This window comes from Tauraco erythrolophus, chromosome Z, assembly GCF_009769465.1.
Source record: "Tauraco erythrolophus isolate bTauEry1 chromosome Z, bTauEry1.pri, whole genome shotgun sequence".
Lineage (NCBI taxonomy): Eukaryota > Metazoa > Chordata > Aves > Musophagiformes > Musophagidae > Tauraco > Tauraco erythrolophus.
The window spans coordinates 30663407-30687887 of NC_141496.1; the positions used below are offsets into that span (position 1 = coordinate 30663407).

At 40.7% G+C, this 24481-nt stretch overlaps 1 protein-coding gene across 1 annotated transcript in view; it reads right to left on the minus strand.

Moving 5' to 3' along the window:
- ARHGEF28 (Rho guanine nucleotide exchange factor 28) overlaps positions 1 to 24481 on the minus strand; it is a 62678-nt gene that overhangs the window by 31643 nt on the left and 6554 nt on the right. Inside the window, exons 2-19 of the mRNA XM_086629005.1 lie at positions 23850 to 23980; positions 20400 to 20701; positions 17811 to 17955; positions 16384 to 16495; positions 13099 to 13138; positions 12397 to 12520; positions 10910 to 11042; positions 10480 to 10535; positions 8879 to 8930; positions 8169 to 8316; positions 7942 to 8060; positions 6912 to 7052; positions 5313 to 5563; positions 4279 to 4401; positions 3771 to 3888; positions 2644 to 2898; positions 1629 to 1705; positions 745 to 923 (exon numbers count right to left, since the gene is read on the minus strand). Of these exons, the coding sequence (XP_086485131.1) occupies positions 745 to 923; positions 1629 to 1705; positions 2644 to 2898; positions 3771 to 3888; positions 4279 to 4401; positions 5313 to 5563; positions 6912 to 7052; positions 7942 to 8060; positions 8169 to 8316; positions 8879 to 8930; positions 10480 to 10535; positions 10910 to 11042; positions 12397 to 12520; positions 13099 to 13138; positions 16384 to 16495; positions 17811 to 17955; positions 20400 to 20701; positions 23850 to 23980 (2506 nt within the window). The remainder of the gene's footprint in view (positions 1 to 744; positions 924 to 1628; positions 1706 to 2643; positions 2899 to 3770; positions 3889 to 4278; positions 4402 to 5312; positions 5564 to 6911; positions 7053 to 7941; positions 8061 to 8168; positions 8317 to 8878; positions 8931 to 10479; positions 10536 to 10909; positions 11043 to 12396; positions 12521 to 13098; positions 13139 to 16383; positions 16496 to 17810; positions 17956 to 20399; positions 20702 to 23849; positions 23981 to 24481) is intronic.

The window sequence follows — 24481 nt, forward strand, 5'->3', positions numbered from 1 at the left end:
TTGGCTGTGGCTTTGAGCAACCTGATCTAGTGGAAGGTGTTCCTGCCCGTGGCAGGGGGGCTGGAACTAGAGCATCTTTAACATCCCTTCCAACCCAAACCATTCTATGATTCTATGCTAAAGCAAAATCTGCATGTCATAAATTTATCTTCAGCACAGTGTTGTGTTCATAATAAACGGAACACAACATCAACACTAACTTTCGTTACAATTCAGAAGCATGTCATTTGTCTCCTTCTTTAAACAGCAGTAAATGGACACAAACCAGACTGAAGGACTCCTTTTAATTCCGGAAAGGCTGCATCGTGCAGATTTGCTATAGCAAGAATAAGCCTGGGCCCCATGAAGAGCAATCCGTTCTCTGCTGCTCTTAAGGTTCAGACACCAAGATAATAGGCATGAATGGAGACTTCCTCAAAATGGTTGCATGGACACCTGCAGGACTCTGGAAGGCATCCAGTGTGAAAGACAAAGACGAGTGAAGCTTACAACGGCTGGTAAGGACATTTAACACGGAGTGGGAAGAGTTGGCTGGTTCACTGGGAAACCAAAAGTAACACGGGAAGTTTGGCAGAAGTGATGGTGAGGTTTAGGGGTCTGTGAATCCTGAGCTCAGAGGAAAACCCAGCCTCACAGGATGGATCCAGTGCAACGCACAACAGAGCGCACACTGCCACAAATACCCAACTGACTTCCCGTGTGCTTTGGACTACCAAGATGAAAACCCAAAGCCTTTTTCTCTACCTTTCCACCGCATCTTGAATATGCCTCATCCAGTTGTTACGTTCCTCTTTGGAGTTGGTATGAACCTCATACATTTCAGGACCTGCAGATGAAGCGCTAATCAGAAACATCCCTCTCTCTTCGTTGGCCACTTCTCTTACTATGAGCCTCTGAAGGGAGATAACAGAAGGCTTCTGGTCCTGGAGGAAACAGTCAGAGCACAAGCAAACAATAAATTACTCTCTTACAACTGAAAATATCACACTTCTAGAGAGTACTATTTTTCAATTAATTGGACTAATTCTAGTCCTGGTATAGTCAGACTACGTATGTTCTCACCAGGTGTAAGGGCCTGCAAGTTTTGAGTATTCAGACATCTTTTTGAACTATTTTTTAAAATACATTATAGCATTTATGAACAGTAAAGTACTGGGTATGTGCTAAAAAGCAAATCCCAGAGGCTCAATGATACTGAGACAGTATTCATACAGTGTTTGTACTTATATAGTTTTGGAACTTCTCTCCATGATCTTTCATACATTTTATGTGTGTTTACTACTACATTTGCAGTTAAAATTATTCTTCTGTTTTGTTTTACAGAACCAGAAGTTAAGATTTATTTTAGATAATTGAAAGAGCTTGCTCTGCTTCCCGCCTTCATAATCAAATGAGGCATGACACTAAAAAAATTATTTTGCTATTTTCATCCTTCTTCCTAAAAAAAAATCTTTAATTTTGAAAATAAACTTACTTTTCCATATCCTGGCATATTACTGTTCTGAATAAACTACCAGGACTTTAGAAAAAAAAACTATGTGAGAATAACCTAGGAAAGGACCTAATTTTTGAGAAATATACAAATAAAAGTGAAATGCGTATATTCAAATATCTGATAATATACTTACAACAGCTGCAAAGATGTATTTTTGATCTTTTTCTTGTAAGAACAGCAGTACATCAGTTAAAAGCAGAGCTAAGGTGTCTTAAAATGAGAAAAGAAAAATAATGGTTATATAGTTAACTTCTTTCATCTTTAAAAACAGAGAAGCCCTGATCAATAAATATCCCACAGAATCCTACAGTAAATTAAGCATGAAATATCTAGATTAGCCTATGGTCTGGATGAACCAACCACAAGCCAGTTTTATCTCCCACAAAAGACCACGTGTTCTGCTATCCACCCTCCTGCCGCACTGTGCTGGAGCACTGGCCTAGGGAAAGAAGAAATCCTCGCTCCAATGTCAGTACAGTTTCCCCAGACCATTCACTGGCAACTTGGCAAAGACTATCCCACAAAAATTTTGTTTTGCCTACACTCTAACGTATACTCACAGCACAACATTACACTGGTAAAACTATTTCTGGAATAACGATGAACGATAACTTTATGAAGTTGTACAGCAAATATTAGTAAGCTCCAGAAAAAACCCAATCTCTACATGCAGTTAACACCAAAAATCAAATCGTGGGCTTGCATGTAAAAATCAGGGTCCAGCCACATGTGGCTTCAGGTTTTCTTTTCCACTGTGGATGTCCCAGCACCGCTGAAGAACAGCACATGATTTTTCATGCATTATTTTCAATGGTCAGCACTGCAAACAATATAAAAGTACAAGTCAAGACTCTATGTTATGGGATGAAACTGCAAACCAATGAACTAAAAGGAGATCACCGGAAGAAGAAATGCAGCTGACGACTTTGTATGTGAACTTGTCTTCTTACCCAGATATACAGTGGATTGCCGACAAACCATGGCAGCTTCTGGAACTACTCTTCTAGCAATTAGTGGCACATCCACAATACTGTCACCTCAGAAATCGTGCTTGCAATACAGCGTAATAAAGTATTTTCCTACTTAAACTAAACCATCTTCATATGTCATTTGCAAACACAGAGTTCGCAAATGCTCAGATAAAATACCTTTGAAACGACCAGTCGCTGTCTTCCAGTACACTAAACCTTCATGAAGAAGTATCCTCTCTTTCCTCATCAAGTCTTGCTTCCTAAAAACGTGGCCATTTTTCAGCTTTGTATATGTTTTGTTTTCAGTTCTGCTGAGAATTTCCAGCAGCTTTTGCTTTTTCTCATATTCATTCACTTTCAAATCCACTGCTGCAATCATGTCCTTAATTAGATGAAGGGCTTTGCACAGGTCTTTATGTTCTTCTGTTCCTTCTTTATGAAACAAAAAAATAAACAATATGATAGTAGTCAGCATACTCAAAAGAAGATCTCATTCCTTACTTTCTGGGATCAACACATGCAAAGTTTAAATTGATAAATATGTCACTGTAGGCTGAACCGAGCAATCAATTTACTAGAAATATTAGAGGCATCTACCTTTGTTTGACTTGCCTATTAAAAGATGACATGTACCTCAGATATATTCATTAGTCAAAACAACACATTGAATAGTTTCTGACATATTTATGAGCTGTTAGCATTTAAAAAAATTACTGGCTAAGTAAATCATATAGTACATTACTCTTCTGGCTAAGTAAAAAAACCCCTTGAAACAGGACTGCAAGCACAAAGAGTCTGCATTTGGATGTGCAACTTTCTACAACATTCGTTTATTGCCCATTTGGGGAGCAATATCTGTAAGTTACTAATATTTCTAAAATGCTCTACGAAATTCCAGAGGTCATTCAAGCTTTGTTTGAAAAACTGGAGAGCAATTTACAAAATGTTTGCCTAGCCCTACTTACAAGAGACTCCACTGGAATTAATTTCAAAGAAGGTGCAGATGCATGTCTGAATGAGTTCACATCCTCTATCAAGATCTTTTCCTAAAACAAGTATGCTCCTCTGGACTTCCATGGCTTACTTGGCTGGAATACTGGAAATCTTCACAGACCAGCCTTAACAAAGACTACATATGCCAGACACACTGTTTAGGTGACAGTTGCCTGAACAGTACATATTTAGGCTGCCCAGGTTCTCCACAGAGCAGTCAATTTCATCTTTTGTTATACTGTAGCAGCACACGTTCCTTACTTTAGAAACACACTAGGATTCCAGACATGAACACTTTAGCTTTTACTCACCTTTTGAGTATTGCAATATCCTTTCAACCAGAACAGGGTATTTGGTGATTCGTTGGGTGACAAGTAAAATGCACTCCGGGATTCCTCGGCGTCGTGCCAACAGGTTACTATTTCTCAGCTGCGCAGATACAAATATATACCTTAAGTAGTAAATACATATTAAACCACCAACTGACTAATAAGAAATATGATCTAAATGCATTAGAATAAGCTAAAACAAAATGCTGGGTTATCTGAACCATCCCCAAGGAACAGCTGCTGCCCTGAGGGATGAGGTGTACTGTAACAGAAACGTGTGTAAAACACACTGGATGCCAAAGCTTTCTAAAATTTGAAAGAAAAAGGTAACTTACCAGCTCATCAGTTAAGGAGGAAAAAACTTCGCTATTTTTATTCACTATTAAAAGTGAGTTACTGAGTATAATTTCAATCCTAAATCTAATCAAAAGCTACACATCTTTTTCCTAAGCATTTTGTCAATAGTGATCACGTTTCCACATAAACTTACTTTAATAAAATTCTGGAACTTCTTGTTTTGTTGCAACTCTTTGAAGAGATTAACAGCTTCTTTTTGATGGCTGCAAAACTCACCATATATTTTCGTCATTTTAGTTGCATTTTCCTCTGAAAACTGAAGAAATTAATAAGTGAACTGTGCTCAACATTGCACCTGACAGGAAAGTGTATACTTTTAATTAATGTATTTTGCATAAATACAAAATTTTACGCTACTTGTTTCTCAAATTCTCTGAATTTCACTAGCAGGGCCCGTCACTACAGAACGAAAATGGGCTAGCTGTTTTTAGGAGCACGAAGACGAACACAGGCTGGAGAGGGCACAAGTATCTCCACTAGAGTCTTGCCAGTAACACCCAGAACAGTTATTATAGTAGTATTTCCTTCACCTCTTTGCAAACACAATCCCATTGAGGCTTACTTGCATTTTTCTGATCTCCACACCACTTCTAGACAAGGTAACAGTTCAGCTTCTTTATTTCAGTGGAGTGAAAACTGACTGACTGAAGTTTAAAAGCCACACTCTCCTGATTGCAAGAAACTGAAGTGTGACCAGCAAGCAGTTAGTTACGTGTTCTACAGCCATCATAAACACGCTGTGACCACCCTTTCTCTAGTGAGCAGCAACTCGAGACACACCATGCCAGATCACTAAAAGAAATGAGTGGGTAGTTTCCATCATCAGACAATTCTTCACTGCTACTAAAAAAGTAAATCGGTTGCTTCCATTTTTTGCAGTGCATGGTATGATGGCAGCAGCCTTCTACTCTTAACAGGACAAAGTTCACCACTTTCCTTGTCACTTGTACCACATATGTAGAAGTTCATCCCAAGTTCATCACAGTTACCTATCAGTAATGATTTTATCTCATTGCTATTTCACCCTGCAATAATATGGAGGGGACAGCCTTTGAATTTTATGAGGCAATCATAGCCCTCTTCTTGGTCACAGAAGTTTTAAAGTCAATAAATTGTTTATGTGCGAACCTTGAGTACATAAAGGATTAACAGATCTGATGCTTCTACCTGCTGCACAAGGATATCTCCAATTCTGCTGATGACAAAATTACGTTCACTCCCTGCCTCACATGATTCCTGCCGTCTCTCCTTCATTCTGCAGAAGAATTGCCTGTGCATCTCCAGTAGCTCATCTAAGCAGGGGAATATTCTGTCCACTGTGCTGTGGTCCAGCTGCAGTTCTTCCTTCATCCCTTTCCTGAATATTTCAGACATAATGAACAGGGTATGGATGTGATGCACTTCTGTTTGCATCAGCTCTGTAGTATAAAAGAAAATAGCATAATATAGTAATCACCTGAACATTTTGCATACCTTCTAAGATAGACTTTAGCAACATTCAACTATACAGTCATGATCATTTTTCCTGTGTGAGCCTCAAACCTAATAGATTATGCCAGCAGGAAGACTGCATTTATCTGACTCTGGCACAGTTCTCTCAAGTGTACCCCACTGAACACGCTGAGGTTGCAACAGCTTGAGCTGGGGATTGGATGAGGTGCCTTCCAAACTCAACCATTCTGTGAACAGGGTAGACATGTCTCTGGTAGTCACTAGACTCCATCACAACACCAAGTTTGGCAGGAGTGTTGATCTGCTTGAGGGTAGGAAAGCTCTACAGAGGGATCTGGATAGGCTGGATCAATAGGCTGAGGCCAATTGTATAAGGTTCAACAAGGCTAAGTGTTGGGTCCCACACTTGGGTCACAACAACCCCATGCAACACTACAAGCTTGGGGAAGAATGGTTGGGAAGCTGCCCAGTGGAAAAGGACCAGGGGGTGTTGGTCGATAGCCAGCTGAGTCAGCACTGTGCCCAGGTGGTCAAGAAGGCCAATAGCATCCTGGCTTGTATGAGAAATAGTGTGGCCAGCAGGAGTAGGGAAGTGATTGTCCCCCTGTACTCGGTACTGGTGAGGCTGCACCTCAAATAATGCGCTCAGTTTTGGGCCCCTCACTACAAGAAAGACACTGAGGTGCTGGAGTGTGTCCAAAGATGGGCTATAAAGCTGGTGAAGGGTCTAGAGCACAAGTCTTATGAGGAGTGGCTGAGGGAACTGAGGTTGTTTAGCCTGGAGAAAAGGAGGCTGAGGGGAGACCTTCTCGCTCTCTACAACTACCTGAAAGGAAGTCGTAGTGAGGTGGGTGTTGGTCTCTTCTCCCAAGTGAAAAGAGATAAGACAAGAGGAAATGGCCTCAAGCTGTGCCAGGGGAGGCTTAGATTGGATATTAAGAAAATTTTCTTCATCAAAAGGGTTATCAAGCATTGGAACAGGCTGGCCAGGGAAATGGTTGAGTCACCATCCCTGGAGGTATTTAAAAGACACGTAGATGTGGCGCTTAGGGACATGGTTTAGTGGTGGAACTGGCAGTGCTAGGTTAACAGTCAGACTTGATGATCTTAAAGACTTTTTCCAATCCAAATGATTCTATTCTATGATTCGATTTCCTTAGCTCAAGGACACATTGTAATTTGTGACAAAAATGCTCTTTGAACCTTCTTATCCTGAGTTGAAGCATTCATTCTTCTGGATATAAAACATATAGGTTTCCTCTCTATTTTCTACACCAAATTGTTTTTAAACCCATGAAGCTTTGAAATACTGACCGAAAATGACATCCTGCCTCTTGATGACATCCTTTTCTTGCTTACTACAGAACACTGGATCCACAACAAGACTCCAGGACTCTGCCTCAAACTCTTGTGCATCTGTGCGGAGATCAGTCCACTGAGACAAATCCACATCATCTACAACAAAAAGTGTATCTCATTAACACCAGGCATATGAAGAGTAAAGGAAGTCCCTTTGTCCATGCAGATCTATTCATATAGTAAGGGGAACACACCACAGGGATGAATTTTAGACAAGGCTTCTGCAAACGCTGGCAGTGGCTTTATCACAGAGAAGTTTGCCCGATGTCAATGTCATTACTGAAGTGCTGAAATGCAAATGTGACAGTGAGGGAGAAGAACAAGAAAACCCACCCTTCTTTCTTCAGATTAAATCCTTTGCTTGAAGAAACTTTTTAAAATTTAAAAATAAAATGTAACATTTTCAAAAGTAGCTTTGGTGTTGGAGGGGCACTAGCCGTTTTGCAGATGTCCAGTGAGAGACATCTGCACCATCGAATCCCCTTCAGCTTTGAAATTCAGTCTGACATCTAGCTACAGAAAAAGCCCATTTCCATTCACTTCACAAGGACATGTGGACCTTTCAGGAGGGCAGCTCACTACTGTGAGATTTTGGGGCTACTAAGGAAATACAAGTAAAGTAGGTTTACGTTTTGCAATGTACGCTGTCAATGGAGATGATTAGATGAGTGCAGAAGAAAAGTATATTGCTGTTCTGGCTCTGCAAGTATGCCAAATACATTTATCCCTGTTATTTTAAAACAGTAACACCGTACAAAAATATTCTAAAAGTTATCAAAGAGTTACCAGGAGGAAAGGCAAAGTTGTATTTTAAGACTAATGTGTCTGACTGTATCATTTTAATGAGGGACACAACTGTAATTATCAAAAATAGGTGCTTTTCTTTTAGCAGAAGAAATGGCTTCCTATATCAACTAAGGAATTTTTCTGGTTTGCATTTTCCAATACAGGTTATAAAATACAACATCTGTGCAATACTTCTCACCTTCCATCACGAAAGGATCCATTGAAGAAAAGTTTCCTAATGCTTGTAACATCTCTTCAGACCGTGACTTGGACCTCCAGGTGCTAGTCTCAGATTCTTGCTCAGAAAATGGTGCAGATCTTCTACAGCAGGAAAAAAAAAAAATCCCACATTTATTTAATGGTTTCAATTTTCCTAGAAATGTTGAATGATGTATTTAGCACAGTCCACAAGCAGCTGCCCTCTACCTTTCAAAACTGGCACTGGGGACACTCCTGGACAAGAAGTGGGACTGTTGCAAGGCTTCCCTCCTTCCAGCAGACAGTCCGATAGGCACAGAGGAAGAAGAATGCACTGCGGAGAGCACCGTCTGCGAAACGTCTCCAGGCAGGGAATCTGTGAGGCAAAGCACAACACAACATTTTGACAAACAATGCAGAGTACGTCACCAACAGCACAGTTATACTGTGAAATGCTATTTGATGTTCATATAGACCTATACTGGGTATCAAGAATGTCTGCTTGCCATGGGACAAGACTGTGATGCTCTGCCACAGAATATAAAGACAAGCCTGAAGGCAAAGTGGAATAGCTCCAGCGTGGATATTATTGGTAAGAAAACAATCCAAATCATCCACACTCTAGCATTGCAACCTGAACATAGAAGAGTGAAATATTTGTGCATACGGTAAACAACACACTCAACAGCTACCTTTGATGTTCATTCTCACTGAAAACAAAACATAGTAAAACTCCCACTCATTTTAGTAGAGGAGGATTTACGTCAACACCAATTTCTTAAAAAAATCCTACTCGTATTAGAGACATTCGCTTTCATACAGATATTGAAATGAGAAATAGAAACACACAAATGATGTAGCAAAGTTCATGTTGTCATTCCCATGATTTTTAACGAAGGCTTAACTTAGAAGTGCTGGGTTTACACCTCCTAACTTACTTGTTACACCAGCTTGGAGTTTGTTTTTATTATGGTATCGCTCCTGAGATTTCTGAAAAAAGAAGAATTTTTTTAAATTGCAATGAAATCATAGCTGATAACACAGTGAACAGTCAAATCAGTAACTCATTGTATCATCATACAAAAGGGTCTCAAGAAAATGGACATAAATTATGATCCTAATTTCTAATAATAACCAATAATTCCAGGTTTATTAGTTATCAGTAGATAACAATATTCAGAGTAGAATGATATTATTTGTGCTACAACACAATACTGAATCTGTTTATTTGGAACCAAGTCACTGAGTTCCAGCACTCTACTTTCTCTGTATGAACATTGTCCGTGAAGGCTGCAAGAACAAGAGTTCACACTCAGGGCTTTATATTCAAATCAGGTTGAAGTACTTGTGGCAGGCTGAGTGTGGCTGAGGAAGCCTGGGTATCAGAGGCAGAATTGATCTTCTTTCCAAAGAGGACTCTTGCAAAACCTGTAGCAAAAGCCTGCTGTGCTTAGGCATGTATTGCACTCGAGGCGGGTCTGGGAATGTTTTCTGCACTTCATTCTTGTTGAGAGGAGTCAGAGGTGGTAGGAGCTCTTGTCTCCTCTTGACAAATAACCCACAATTCCCAGTAATTAAAACTACCAGTTCAGCTGTCCTAATGCCCTAAAGTTGCTCAGAAATTTGTGCAAGGCTATGATGCAGCAGCTATAACCAAAATAAATACATAAAAGCACTTCATTTACGTCCATTTTAAGGCTTTTTTACCCTCAAGGGTCTATATGGACACATGTTCTCTCTGCAAGCTGCCATGATGCAAAACTGAGCTACAGCCACCATAATGCAAAACCCAGCTAAACCAGAAAAACACACTCCACTAATCTGAAAAACGACATCCTGTGGCACACTTCTCTGCAAGTCCCATTTTATTCCATGAGGACAGAGGCCCTACACACCTATAAAGAAGCAACTTCTTTGTCATGGTAACTTCACCTTCCATGCATTCCTACTAAAAAGGAGTCAGTATCCATAGCTCTAGTGTTGATTTTGCCCTGTCTGCAGCGGCATCTGAACACTGGGAGTGACTGCCCAGGCAGACTGTGGAGTCTCCTCCTCCAGAGATTTTCCAGAACAGGTCAGACAAACATCTGCCCAAACTGTTACCTAGAAGTCAGTTTGCCTGAGGGTAAGAAGACGGGCTAGGTCGACTCCCAAAGTCCCTTCCACCTCTGCTTTCCGTTATTCCAACATACAGGATCTCTCTTCCTATGTGAGGGGCTATCTGTGGTTCTGAGGAGCCTTTCTTTTCAATCCCTTTCTGTATTCATCCAGGCACACAATTTTACAATTTGACCTTACAGCTCTTCAAAAATACAAGTATCTCTCTATCCTCATTTTTGATCCTATTCCAAAAACTGTTGTTCAAGCACAGCACCTGTTCTACTGCTCACATTAGACGTTTTGACACCCTCGCAGCCCTCTGCATACAGACACTGGGTCTGAGTGGGCTGTGCATACTTTCTTTTTTCCTTCGTGACGTTTATAGATCCCTTGGAAAGCAGATATGCTCTAGTGAGAACAGAGTGGTATAGGAAGTTACCTTGGTGCACACAGGAACACACTCCTTGCAGCTCTTATGCACAATCACGTTGCAATCTGAAAAAGAAGGCATGTTTCAAAGTCTGGCAACCAACAAGGTCCTCAGCCGCAGAAAAAGTTACTCTCAGGCTTTGCTTTTTTCCCTCCTCCATGTCCACTTACTGAAGTGGCCCTTCGGATGATTTGGTCTCACAGCCTATGGCTAGGAAGGAGTCTGTCTAATGTGCTGAGGCTAGGAGATGGCCATGGTCCCTTCTGAAGCTGTCACATGCCATCCTTCCTCCCACTGCCTTGTCAGCTTCAGCTTGTTACATAAACGAGCTACATCTAAATCTAGGCAAGTTTTCTTCTTGAAACAAAACACTGAACCAAGATCCCAAAGCAGGGTTCGGAACACTGTAAGGTCACATGTGAAAGCAGCAACTACTTACGGGAGCACTGCAGTGACTCCTTTCCTAGGAGAGCCTTTTCACAGGCCATACATGGGATAACTCCTGAGAAGGTCCCATTTGTAAAACTGTGCCTGTTCAGTTTCTCTTTATCTTTAGTATCTTTACTTTTTGTCTTCATCCCCAACAGCAGAGGCAGGAAAAAAGTAAATAAAGGGACATTAGAAAAGAAGGTAAACTGGTTCTATTTTAAAAAAACTAAAACACTCAAGAGCAAATTACTCCAAAACGTTTATTCCCTGGAACAATACACCATACTATTACACCCAACATTACTGAAGTCTTAAAATGATGCAGACATTGCTTTCACTGGTAGCCCAGCCAGGAAGCATTATCAAGGAAGACTGGCAGAAATACATTTACAAACCTGCAAAAAGGAAAGGGCCACAAAATAAAATTTAAGAAGTGCCATTGACTCGCTGCACATACAAGCAAACATCAGTGCCCACATCTCCCTGAGGCATACATGCAAACTCATGTCTCTGCATTTAAAGCGGCAGCTATATAAATCCAGACGACTTGTCTTTACATCTTAAGACATTAGAAATATCCTATTTTTAATGAGTGTTAATGAATTTAATAAATTCTGCCTGTTTTTACAGTACTCTTGTTGGTGTGATTATACATTTCCTCGAGCAGTCCTGATATTTACTCTTTAAGAGAGAGGCTTATGTATGGCTGCTGGACCGGACATACATGTTCACAGCCAGTTCTGTCACTTGTGAAGACACCGCTTCAGCCAATCATCCTCAGATCTACAAACATTCAGATATCCTGGGGCACAGGAGGGCATACTAGAAAGCCTGCAAAACTGCCAGAGGCCAGCCAGAAGGATCCTGTGGGCCAAACCCATCTCTCAAGCTGTTAATTGATGCCCTTAATCTAAATTTCAGATGTCTTGAAATTAAGCCACAAATGTTCCACCATTCAGTGTATGTATGTTTGACTATGCAGGCCTCAAACCTGCCATTCTTTAACACTAAGTAGTAGTTACTCATGCAAGAAGTCCCATTAACTTCAAGCAAGGCAAATTCAAATGATTATGTGCCAACATAAAAGTTACAGACTCGTGTACTTATTGAGACTAATTGCAAGAACAGGCCCATACCTCTTAATTTTACTTAACAGAGAAGATTGTTTCCTAAAGGCAATTCATAAATTTAAACTTTGGCTAAGTCATCAAATGAGATTATTAATAACATCAAAAAAAAATGGCAAGGGAAATACTTTATTTTGTTCAGCAAAGGCTATTGTTTAAAAGGAAAGCTGGTTTTTAACATGAAGGCCATTTCAGGGTATTCTGCGTATGTTTCAAAATTAAAAATAAATATAAAAGTTTCTTTCAATTACTTATATGGTTTTGTAATAAACAGCTTATCTTTACATAAAAATTTTTATTCTAGTCATTCATTCACTCAATTACAGTGACATAATTATACATAACAATATAGACATAAATCCCAAACTACCTTGCACTTATTCCGTGTGCTGGTCATTCTGTTCATCAGAAAGCTGAAAGTCCGACTCACTTTACACTTTTCATACTCGTTTTTTGAGGGTGCAATGTATTTATTCCATTCCTCCTCTTGAATCCTAAAACAGAGACCAGCGAAAAAAATGTCAATCCGGTGGGAACAGTCCCTTAAAACAGAGCAGAATCTGGACAGTGCTTGTTTCACCTCACGTTTACTGTCACGTGTTTTATTGTGGGTTTAGCTGGCGCTATTAAAAAGAATGCAATCCCTCTTTATAACAAGGAATAACACTAGCCCGTGGAGTGCTCTGAATGTGCAATGTGTTAGAAGCTTGGCTAGATCATAGTTGGTATCAAAAGCCCCCTTGCTTTTTTTTTTACTGTGTTTTGGACATGCCTACAGTGGACAGGAGCTCCTATAGTGAGCACAAGCACTTCCCCTCCGCGCACGTCCCGCAGCGGTGCACGGCAAACCTCCACTGCAGGACGTCCGCGGCGAGGGCAGCACAGGCAGGGGTGGGCTGAGCTAAGCGTGGGCTCACGGATCTGCTGAGCAGGCAGCGCTCCCCGAAATCGCTGCTAAAACCCCCGTGGCGAGGGGAGCCAAGGGCTCTTCTCCGCCATGCTCCCTAGATGGCATTCTTGCACAGACCTGTTCTCAGCGCCTCAAAATGCAGGTGCGACAAGTAACCCCTACCTTTTCTCTCCAGACTGCTCCGGCAGACTGTACGCTCGTTCTGCAAGACATAAACAGTTATGAGGCACTCAGATGGCACAGCCATCACATCTATCTGAAACGCACGACCCTCCACCAGGCCACAGGCTTGTCATTAAGGGTTTGCAATGTCATTTGAAAATTAGGAAAGCGAACACATATATACATTAGAAGCAGCTTTTCCTGGGGTAAGACCTCTGCTCACTAAGCTTTGTTTAGTTGACAGAATCTGCAGGAACTGAGATGTGTATCAGTGAATGCTAGTCTCTGCAAACTGTCTGTTTTTAAGAATAACAAAAAAAATTCCATTTTCTTAGCAACCCAGACTTGAATGAATCACACTCCATCTTACTTTATACATAATTTGTTGTAAAAGATCTTAAAAACATTCTTCTAACATTTTCAATTACCTGTCTTATGCATCCTTATCTGTAGTATTAAAAAAAATTAAATCCTTCTACATAAAGAAGAATTTTACTAGTCTATGTACTGCACAGGATGTGTAATGTGTTACAAGTTTACAACCAAGAAACAACAGAGAGGACTTGAGGATGTACTTTTCAACAAACTGTTTAAAAAGAAAAATACAAGATAAATAATTCAGTCGGGTTGTTTTCGAACTAAAAAACAAACTGAAGGAACCACTGTACCATTTCCAAATTAGAATCCAGTCAGTTTTACAGACGTTTTTTGCAAAGCTACCACAGGTATGGTTCAGAAAGACACTTAAACATCTGCCTAAGTCAAAACATCAGACTATGCCTTCTTTAAAGTTAGATACAAACTTAGACAGGCTTCAGTGAATCAGCATGTCTTCAGACAAATGTAGACTTCAAGTTAGTGAGAGCTAGAATATTTACCAAAGAAGCAGTGAGACCACAAAGGGCATTTCAGTTAGTTGCCAGGTACAACCTGTGCCGCAGGATGCTTTCAGAAGAAACGAAGGCCATGTACCCATGGGAGATGAAGACAGCCTCACGCAAAACAGCACCATGGGGTCAGCATTGAGGTACTTACTACAAGGGTGGAGCAGAGACACTGACTTAGAGAGTGAAAGAGCCTGAAGGAGAGATCGACCACTGTTCGTGACCACATCATCTACAGAGTAGGGACAAATCCTTTACTGTTATAGCCTAGTAATACCTTCTCGAATAAAAGCAGGAAGTTGTTTTAAACCTCAGCCCACTGAAGAGCTTCCATCAGAAATGGATGGTGATTTCCCACCTTTTTCTCGTACTTTATGCAAGAAAGACCATCCTGTTGCCATCCTGCATTCATCTGCCTTGGCTTACGTTTCATAGCAACGTACAAGGTCAGCTGTGCCTCCCTCCTGCATAGCTAAGCCCTGAGCGACATGTCCAAAGCACTGGCAGCTGAGCAGAGGGGAAGGGGCAGGTTTTCAGTGTGCAGACACCTGCGCAGACCCAGACACAATCCTGCTACAGCCCACAGAGACCAGGATGAAGTATCTGACCTAGCTTCTTGTACCAACCTTTTGGGCTAGTCCTGTACCCAGACGTGATGGTTCAAAGTGAGCGCAGCTGTGCCTGCCCAACATAGCAATCACCACTGCCAGCTGCCAAAAACTCTGTTCAACACTCCTGTCCCTGCAAAATGCTGTCAAGGAAGGGACAAAGCAGGACGTGCTGGTGGCAGGGAAGTGCCAGCAGGAACCTTAGCAGACCACCACCCTCCCTCCCACACCTGCGGTGTGGGCTCCAGAACGGCCAGTTTTCCAAGCATGGATAGGAAAGCATTTCCACATTCCCCGCAAGATAGGTAATGGCCCAGAACTGGCTGTCGCAGGAGGAAGGGAAGAGAGAATGAACAGGACATGTGCCCAAGCCCAGATCAGGTCAGAGCAGGTAACTGTGTCTGGATGAAGCTTAACGGGCTGTGACACCAACAGTCCCTTAGCTGTGAGGTCAAAGGAATTCTGTCTTAACTTTAAGCACATGTCGTAAGGCTTTGCTGATCTGCCATCCTCTACTTCTGTGACATGCTTCCCTCTTTTTTCTTCGGCCTTGTTTTGCCAAAGACTTCTCACCTAATCTGTTGGATACAATAGTTACAGATACATTAAGTGAAGGGGAAAAATACAACACAGCTGCGTGCCACAGGCTGCAGTGCGTACTCCTCCTTACAAGAGGACACCTTACAGCGCATTTGAGCTACCACAAACGAGTTATTTGCTGCACTGCTTAACACAGTTTCTAAGGGAAAAAAAGATGTCTGCAGTCGCTGTATGTCTGCCCATCAGCTTTCTCCGTCTCACCTTCCCAACAGGTTTTCAATTTCTTAACTGGTTTCATAGTTAACAACAACCGTTCCACCAGTTTTGTGTGTTTTCGCACTCAATGTCATAGAATCACAGAATGGTTTGGGTTGGAAGGGACTTTCAAAGGACTTAGTCCAACCCCCATAACACATCTTTCACTAGATCAGGTTGCTCAAAGCCCCATCAAACCTGAGCTTGAACACCTTCAATGATGGGGCACCCACTTCTCTGGGTGTCCACTCCATCTGCCTCTTGCTCAAGACTAAAGGTAAAGGTGTACTGCAGGGAGAGACAATCTGGAAGTATGGCAATGGACAGGGTTATAGAGACAGAGGCCAAGTCTCTTGAAATGCAAGTGGTTCCTAAGTGATGTGATCTGTATGAAAAGCACAGTGTAAGAATTTCATGTTTTGCATGGTTATCAAATACAACCCATACCCTCATTGTGAAAGGTGTGGGTTGTCTTCTAAACATGAAACTATGTGTCTAGAAATAAAGCATGTTAGAAACAATCTGTAAAAAATTTCAAACTTCTTGCAGAAACATCTAGCACTTCACTTGATGGAATGGGCGGGTTTTGCTCTCCAGCCTGCGGAGACGACAAAAGCCCATCCATGTTTCAGAGATGCCCTGGGATCTACAGGAAGCTGGGGTCATCCACTCTCTTCGACACCTCTTCTGTGTCATCCTGAGCTTCCTCGCCAGGCACCCAGCGGGAGGCTGGGGTAAGGATCTTCCAAAAAGAACACTACTGCCCTTGCCTGCGTTAACTTTTCTTGGTCAATGCTCTCCCAACCATCTGCTGTATCACGGGAAGGCATGATGGGGCAGTAGACAGGAGAAGAGCAAGGGATGACAGTACGAGTACTCAAAGGCAACCGAACTCTGCTTTCACGCGTGTTGACGAGGTCTGTGTACAGGACAGGCCTGAGTAAAGCCAATGCTCGAAGCAGTCAGGGGCTGTGCAGGTGCAAAGCCAGAGCACTGACCTTCATTCAAATTCCCAACTGCAAAGTCCCGAGGAATGCGAGGCTTTCCTAATAAACCTTTGGGTGAAGAGCAGGAATAGGAGCGTGACCTAATCCCAGACGCTGTGCCTTCCTACAAGAAATTGCAGCGAATTAAAACTTGTGTCATTTTAAAATGCATCAGCAATAGAAACAAAATAAATCAGTGACAAAATTTCTGAATGATAGCTGATCACATGCCCATGTTCTCTTGGCTTCATTAAAGCTTTAAGTTGAAGTACAATTTTTTGACAACTTCATTTGAATTCTTAGGAAGTCTGTCATACTTCCACCACGATAAATTTTTGTATCTCACAGGAAACAATTTGTAGGTGCAAATTAGACTAAGAGATTAAGAGAAAGCTTACATTCTTCTCCAGTTTGGTGCCAAACGCCAGCCAAACGGTGTTGTTGGCCATTATATCTGATGACCAAGCTATCTTCTTTTACCAAGGGAGCCATCAATCTTAGTACTTTAATACCTCAAGAACATTTTGTGGAGACTAACACACTGCCTTGGTAATTACTGATGTCAGAGTTTCCAAAGAAAGGATTTAATCTCTTTCTTTTTTCTCTTTGCATTTTTTTCTTATTGCGTGTGAAAAGATTTTCCCATCTCCAAATATGTCAATGATAAGGCTTGAAAGGAAACTCCTTGATTTTTGATATATCATTTACATTTCAACAGAGCCTACTTCTAAACGGCTTACCTTATTGTTTTTAAAAGTAGCCTTAACAGAATTCAGTGTTTGTGCTGGACTCTTTTTCTGCCTTCATGTAATCATTTGCTGAAGGTCAGATAAAGCTCTACAGTGGCAAGAAGTCTGTCTAACAAAAACATAGAGAACCCCTACGAACATAAAATAACTCTATGTTTGTGGCTGAAGATCTCAGAAGTATCACCATGGTCTAATGAAAATAAACATAGCCAGGATACTTCAGAAAAACATAATGAAGAGGAGTGATTTGTATTGGTAAGCGCACAAAACCCAACTGAATTTCCCTGAGTCTAGCAATTGTTTTAAAACAGGCAGCAGGCTGGTTTTATACTTTACAAAGCTGTTACCCTTTCACATAACTACAGCTGGTTAAACATTTCCTCGCCAGAGGTATTTTGGTTAGAAAATGCCTATTCAGTGAACCTGAGACACTTCCTTTGAAACATTTCTGATAAATGATGCTTTTTTCAAAGCTGAAGCAAATCTCTGATGGACCCTTCCCATGGCTGCTGCCGAGCCTGGCCACAAGCAGGGAGCTCCGACTCCACAACCCTGAGTGTGCTGCTCTCCAGAGCAGCTGGCCCTGCCAACCAGGAACCCATTTTTCCCCTTCAGATTCAGATGTCTCTCAAGCATTTTCGGTTATTTACTTAAAAGGGAAACAATGCAAACAAAGATAGTATCAAATACCTTGGGCTGCAGACTGGTAGGTAAGTCTAATCCACCTCTGCTACAAGCCATGGCCTCTGAAGAACCGAGGGGAGAGTAGTGAACGTGGGATCTGTCTGAAACACCTCCGCTTCCGCCGTCTACTTCAAGGTCATCAAGACTTGAACTGAAGCAAACAACAAGTCTTTAATTCTCATGAAATCTAGTAACAATCCTTCTCAATCATACTGCAACGAGCAAAGATACTGCTGCATACTCTGATCAGTGACAACTCAAATCACCATGATTATGTCAGCTAAGTCACACTCTGAGTCCTCTCTCAGGTTTGCAGTCACACGGTCAAGGTACTCAGTCACTCTGTACAGGACTGGTCTGACCCAACCTTGTGGATCTGCAGTACAGATGCTTGCATCACCCATGATCACGCTGACTCTCACCAGAGTCAGCCACCTCTGGAGGATGATTTTCAGACCCCTGTTCAGCATCTCCCTTAAAATGAGATGTTTTGTTCCACAGATATACCTGCCTTTCTGTATAGATGATAAGGAGAAGTGAGATAACTAGCTCAGATTTCAGTATTAAGATCTGTGGGTATATACGGATATTTTGTGCATGTGTGTATTTGAAAGATATGATGTGGCTATTCGCAAATATCTTTTTTTCCTATATCTGTGATTTGATGAAGGATGGAAGAGAAAACTAACTAGAGAGAAGAAGGAGAGTCCGAGACATTTTATGAGATTCATTTCAAAAGAGATAAACTTAAAAACATACAGGACTGTAAACAGAATGAAAAATCTTTGGCTAAATGAATACTTCAAACACCTACAGCCTCTTTGATTGGCAAGGGTTCCCGAGAAGGTAAGTGCAGAAAGGTTTCTCAGCAGTACCAGGGTTTCCCAGGATAGGTCTCATTAGCTGCAAGAGCAAGTTCATGGTCTCTTCATCAGAGTGACTGAAGGAACGGTTGACTGCTTGCAATAACATTCCAACCATACAACATAAAACTTTAAATTATGTGTGGTATTTCTAAATAGCCAGAGTTCCTACCAGGAATAATAACACAACAATTCCTTCGCATACCACTACAATTCACTTTGTTGAAGGGCAAATCTATCGATACTATCCACAATTACTTCCTTATTACACTTCTGGAGACCATCTTTCACAATGTTTCCTAGTAATAGCCCATGTGACATCTCAGAAACAAGTTATTTAACTGCATTATCAGTTACTGTCACATCTTAAAACTGGAAGAACAACATGAGTCTATGTCAACAGACAAGCATACAGGTCTTACTGGGGGTAACTTATTCAGGGAATTTTTCTGACATAAGCTGGTTTAAAGATCTGCTAAGTAACTTGCCGCATCACCTAAGATACTTTCCAGAAGGTGCTGATGGAATTACATACTGATAGTCTTATTTTATGGGTAATATTTGAATCCCATACAGTTCACATATTAAGGTCAATCACATCTCTCTGAATATTCATATAAACTCTTAAAGCTCATAGGTACCTCATACTCATAGGTGCCAGACCTAGGTCTTAAAAAAGGTGAGAATACCTACAAATGCATAGGAGAAAAATGTTTAAGACAGAGAGGCAGATGGAGATCATTTATAGTAATCTACATCATACCCCATAGCTAGCAAAAATAAAAGCTTCCTGTGTTAAAAAATTCATCCTAGTGGGACTTTATAGTTGCATAAGAAACTCAAACTTAAGGTAGAGAAAATGTTACTGCCTATTTTAATCAACGACAGACACTGTTACTTCCTTATTGTTTTTACATACATATCTGACACCCTACCTCCAACTATTCCAAACATTCTTGAAAAATGGGAGACAGATTCAAATTTCCTCCTGTACGAGAAGGAACTGATTTCATGCCTCTTCTATCCAGACAAGCAACAAAGCCTTTTTATCAAAGAGTTACTAACTGTTAAAAATAAAAATTACAGTTTCATCTTCAAAGCTCTCTGCATTTCTTAAGCCAACCAGTTCTAGGTATAATCTAAAGCCATCCGGAGGAGGGTCCTCAGACAACTGTCTCTGCTGGCAGTGAACCTTGTGTATCAGCAAAAGCGCAGAAAACAGTCTGAACCTGTCAGAAACACCAGTTATACTCTGCACTGTGTCTTTTGAGGTAAAAAAATATATACAATCAGGGATAAGTTCTACAGGCCAGTGCAAAGAATGGGAAGATTCCCAGAGAGTTCAACAAATTCTGGACTATTTTCTTAATGGAAAATATAACTGACAAAGCAGGGTGAAATTCTGGTTTCTGAAAAAAATGCCACAATGGAAACTCTTACAGTGAACAGCTGATTTTTTTTTTAAAGAATACATACAAAAAAAAAAAGGTATAAAAGTATACATTTTCATTAAAAATCAATTTGCTTAGAGGACACCTATTATTTGTTAAAAATGTCTTCATAACTATTTTATGGAAACAGATGATTAAGACAATTTAAATATCAGTGATTGAAAACCATGATTTTACCCCACTAATAATATTTATTACTCCAGATTCTGCTTCATTTTCTGAAATAAAAGGTTATCATAAATGGTCCTTATTCTGGTCATATCATCAAGTCAGTTCCATACCTTCTTTTTTTCATGTCAGCATAAAGTTGGCCCCGATCCTTAATAAATCCATGGGTCTTGAATGGAAGGTAGGAATCTGCTCCATATGGATCACAAGATGAAACAGTAGGTCTTAAACCTGCATTTTCTCCATTTTTCATTGGCTTTTGATTTCCTTCATTTGGAACACACATATATTGGTCATTCTCCTCAAGGGAGGGAGACGAAGAGCTCTTAGCCATCAGGCTTGAGTTGGTGGGATTCAGACATGTTTCACTGCTGACACCATCTCCATGAACATAGTTAGTCTTTAAATCTCCAGCCTGCAGAGAAAAAATGAATGCTAGTAAGAGGCAGCAACAAGATGTATTGCCAGGGAAAAAGGATCAGATTAGTTTGACATTTTATTTATGGTTATATGTTTTGCCTTTATTTTCTCCCTATTACTTTTTACAGCACATGAATTGAAGGCAAGTTATACGGCTAAGAGAATCTAGACCTTGCATTACTTTTTTTCCATAATCGGAGTAGCAATGAATTAGTATTCACAAGTCTAATGGATTTCTCACTCATGTTTACACCTTTTCTTAAATATATCAATTCATATATTTATAGCTTTTATTAAAAAATATCCTTGAGTCAAGCAAAAAATATGCATAAGTCGTTCGTGTGGGAGATATATGGCAGAGAGTTCAAACATTGTGAAATTTAATTTGGAAAAATTAGCCTACACATCATGCAGTTTTAATTTTCCAGCATCCATTTCCTAAGCTTTGAGATAAATATACATGACCTGGAACAGAGGTTCTCCAGGGGAGGAAGGGAAAGGAATCTTTATTTTTTGTCATTAAGCAATTACGGGCATGAAGAACCCTTCCCCTTGCACAAAGACAGGAATGGAGTTGGGAATTATGTTTTGTCAGGTACAGAGATCAGGGTTTAGGCCCTGGAACAAATAATTCTTGTGCAACTGAGACTGAGTTCTCCTGTCAACACTACCGAAGATATTAAAATATAGTTCGTGGTCAGTCTTGTCATGGTTTAGCCCGGCCACCAACTAAACGCCACACAGCCACTCACTCACCCTCCCCCACCCTCAGGGGATGGGGAAGAGAATTAAAGGGGAAAAGGGAAGGAGACCTGTGGGTTGAGATAAGAACAAGATTACAACAACAACAATAATATGTATATATAGGTATAATGATAATAACGTATATAAACAAGCAATGCACAGTGTAATTGCTCACCACCTGGTGACCAATGCCCGTCCCATCCCGGTAAACGATTCCAAAACAGGTAAGTCCTGACATGCAATCCTGAACAAGTGAGAGGCCCAAAAAGAGAGTGAGAGCGAGAGAGCACTCCAAGAGTCTAAGAGTGAGAGCCGCTGGAAGAGCAAAAGCCCTTCCTTCCAGCCAACCCTCATCTACGTACTGGGCATGATGTTGCATTATATGGAATACTTCATTGGTCAATTTAGCCCTCAATCCCAAGTTTAAGTTCAAATCATAAGGGGAGTTGTGGGCTCTTTGTCCCAGCCACGCTCCCCTCTATCCTGTTGTGCTCCTGCACACTGGCAAAAACACGGCAGCTGAAAAGTCCTTGAGGTCTCAGCACCAACTATAAACACCAGTGCAATATCAGCATTCTTCTCATAACAAATCCCAGACTAAAACCAAAACACAGAGCTCTTCTAGCTGCTACAAACAACTAACTCTACCTCAGCCAAAATCAGGACAGTCTACTAGTTAGATACTACTGTTGTCTATTTAGACACTGAATAATTCTGAGAAGTCACATGGCCAGTGAAAACACTCAACCTCCAAAAAGCGCCTGTATAAAAGCAAGAAGAAAGGAAGGATTGCAAGCGTCTCCAAAGCCCTGGTCTTTCGCATAGCTGACTTCCTCCTCTCCAATCCCACTTGAAATGTGTTTTCATCCCCATCGTAATGATGTCTCTCTTAGTGAAAGAAAGAACTGCTGGCATTTTTACAGCAGCCGATATTTGCGTTCAAAGATATGACATGCCAGTCTGGAAGTACTTCTGTTGTGTTGTACAGATGAGATGCCCAATGGTAAAATGCTTCTCCAAGGTCTTACACAGCTGTTCCTCCCTTCAAAGTTATTCCTGCCCAGGCAGTCTTTCCCCTCAGCACCAGAGGGACCTCCTCCGGCAGCTGCTCCGGCTCCTCCTGTGTGGTGCTTAAGGGAGAATTTAGCCCTAAACAACAATTTAACAAAGTTAGATGTGACTACATATCGAGCAAAGGTTAGTAATCTAAGCTGAAGAACTCCCCAGCAATATACTCGGGTAACATCTGTATCTGTAACTGAGCTGCACCTCTGCAGCTCTGTCCTTCCAACCTGGATATTGTTCAAATCAAGGGTTCAGGGATTGCATATATAGTCCTCTGCCAGTTGCTCATTCCTAGGTCATTATTTCATGCATTTCTTAGTAACCTTAGGTGCATTTTGAACATGTGGACCTCTGATTGTGACAGCGCAGATGGAGGTTTCAATGAACCAGATCTGCAGTGAATGCAGCGGCTGAGAAGTTTCAGGGAATGAAAGAAAAAAAAAAGGGAAAAAGAAAAAAATCATATTTGCAAAATCTCAGTCTTCTTCTAATATATTACATCATTTCTTACACCTATATTCCAACTTTCACTTCAGGGAGAGCCCACATTAGGTTAGAAATAAATTAATCACTTCAACCATCACTGAAACATAGCTACATGCCACCAGAATTTGGCAGCTGTTTAACTACACACAACTCCTGTACACAAGAGTTGAACTAGTCCCTCCCTGTCCAAGCTATGATATCTGAGTGTGACTGTGGCAGAGGGATTTCAGGTCCAACATGGTGATGTAAAATATAATTTGGTCCGGACACCCTGGCTCATCTCCAGTTCTGGTGACAAATAAATCAGAAACATGAATACTAAGTCAGGATCTCCAGTATCAGAATGCTCCGTGCCACTTGTAGGACATCGACTTCACCTTTTCAGCAATATCTCATTTTTGCTGAACCTATAAACTGAGCTACGAGCTTACAATTAACTACTGCAATGAGCCCACAACAGCAAATTCATTTCTTTTGTGAATGTACATAGAATTCAGAAAATCTGAAGTACACATGACCAAGTTATATTGTGTTAATGTTTCTTGGAAAGAAGTAAATAACGTCTAGCTCACAAACACACAGAAAAGATAGTAAGAGCTGCCTTAAGAGTTCTCACTACAGGTTAGGGAGAATAATTGCTATCATCAACTGAATCTCTTAAATGAGACCTCATCAATGGGTTACAAAATACAGCTAAGAAGAGTAAGGTATTACTGTTTTTATTTTAGAGCTTTACTATTTGGCCACATCTCACTGCTGACAGATCCAGAAGATTCTACTATCACACAAATAAGTTATTTTAGCAGGAGATTATGAAAAATTTGCCAAAAGTTCGAACATAAGCTTACTTGGTCTACTACCATGCAGTTTGCATATACTTCATCACTTCCACTCAGCATGGCAGAAAGTCTGGTTGCAGCAAAGAAAGTAGGTGGAGCCTTGAGTTTCCTGAGAACATCAAGGGTAGAGTGTCTCTGCTCTGGAAAAAAGAAATTGTGGAAAATATGCTATTAAATCTCAAACCATTTTATTCTCATGTATATATACTATTATAAAAACGGCAAAGGTAAACATTAAGCACCAAATCTTAGGATTACGATTTGAGTAATATTTGTGTGGCCACTCAAAAATCTGCCCATTTTGCACTTGCCTAACACTTGCTCTATGTTCAAGAAGCCTATAGCTGACAAAACTCTGAAAGGTTCCACAGAATCATTCATATAATTTAAAAATAAGTGTTCCTGTATCTTGTTTAGCAAAACCTTCTATTTTCCACCTAAGCTAGAACTTTGTAGAGATCTGTGGTTGCAGAAGTACATAGGACAAGATTTATGCACTGAGATGAAATATGCACGGCCTATATATTAAACACCTAACATCTGATACATTGTATGATCAGAATACTGTTCCATTGTAGTCAAATAATGATTCTGCTGAAGCATTCTACCTACTGTGAGCAACATAAACACTAATCTTAAAC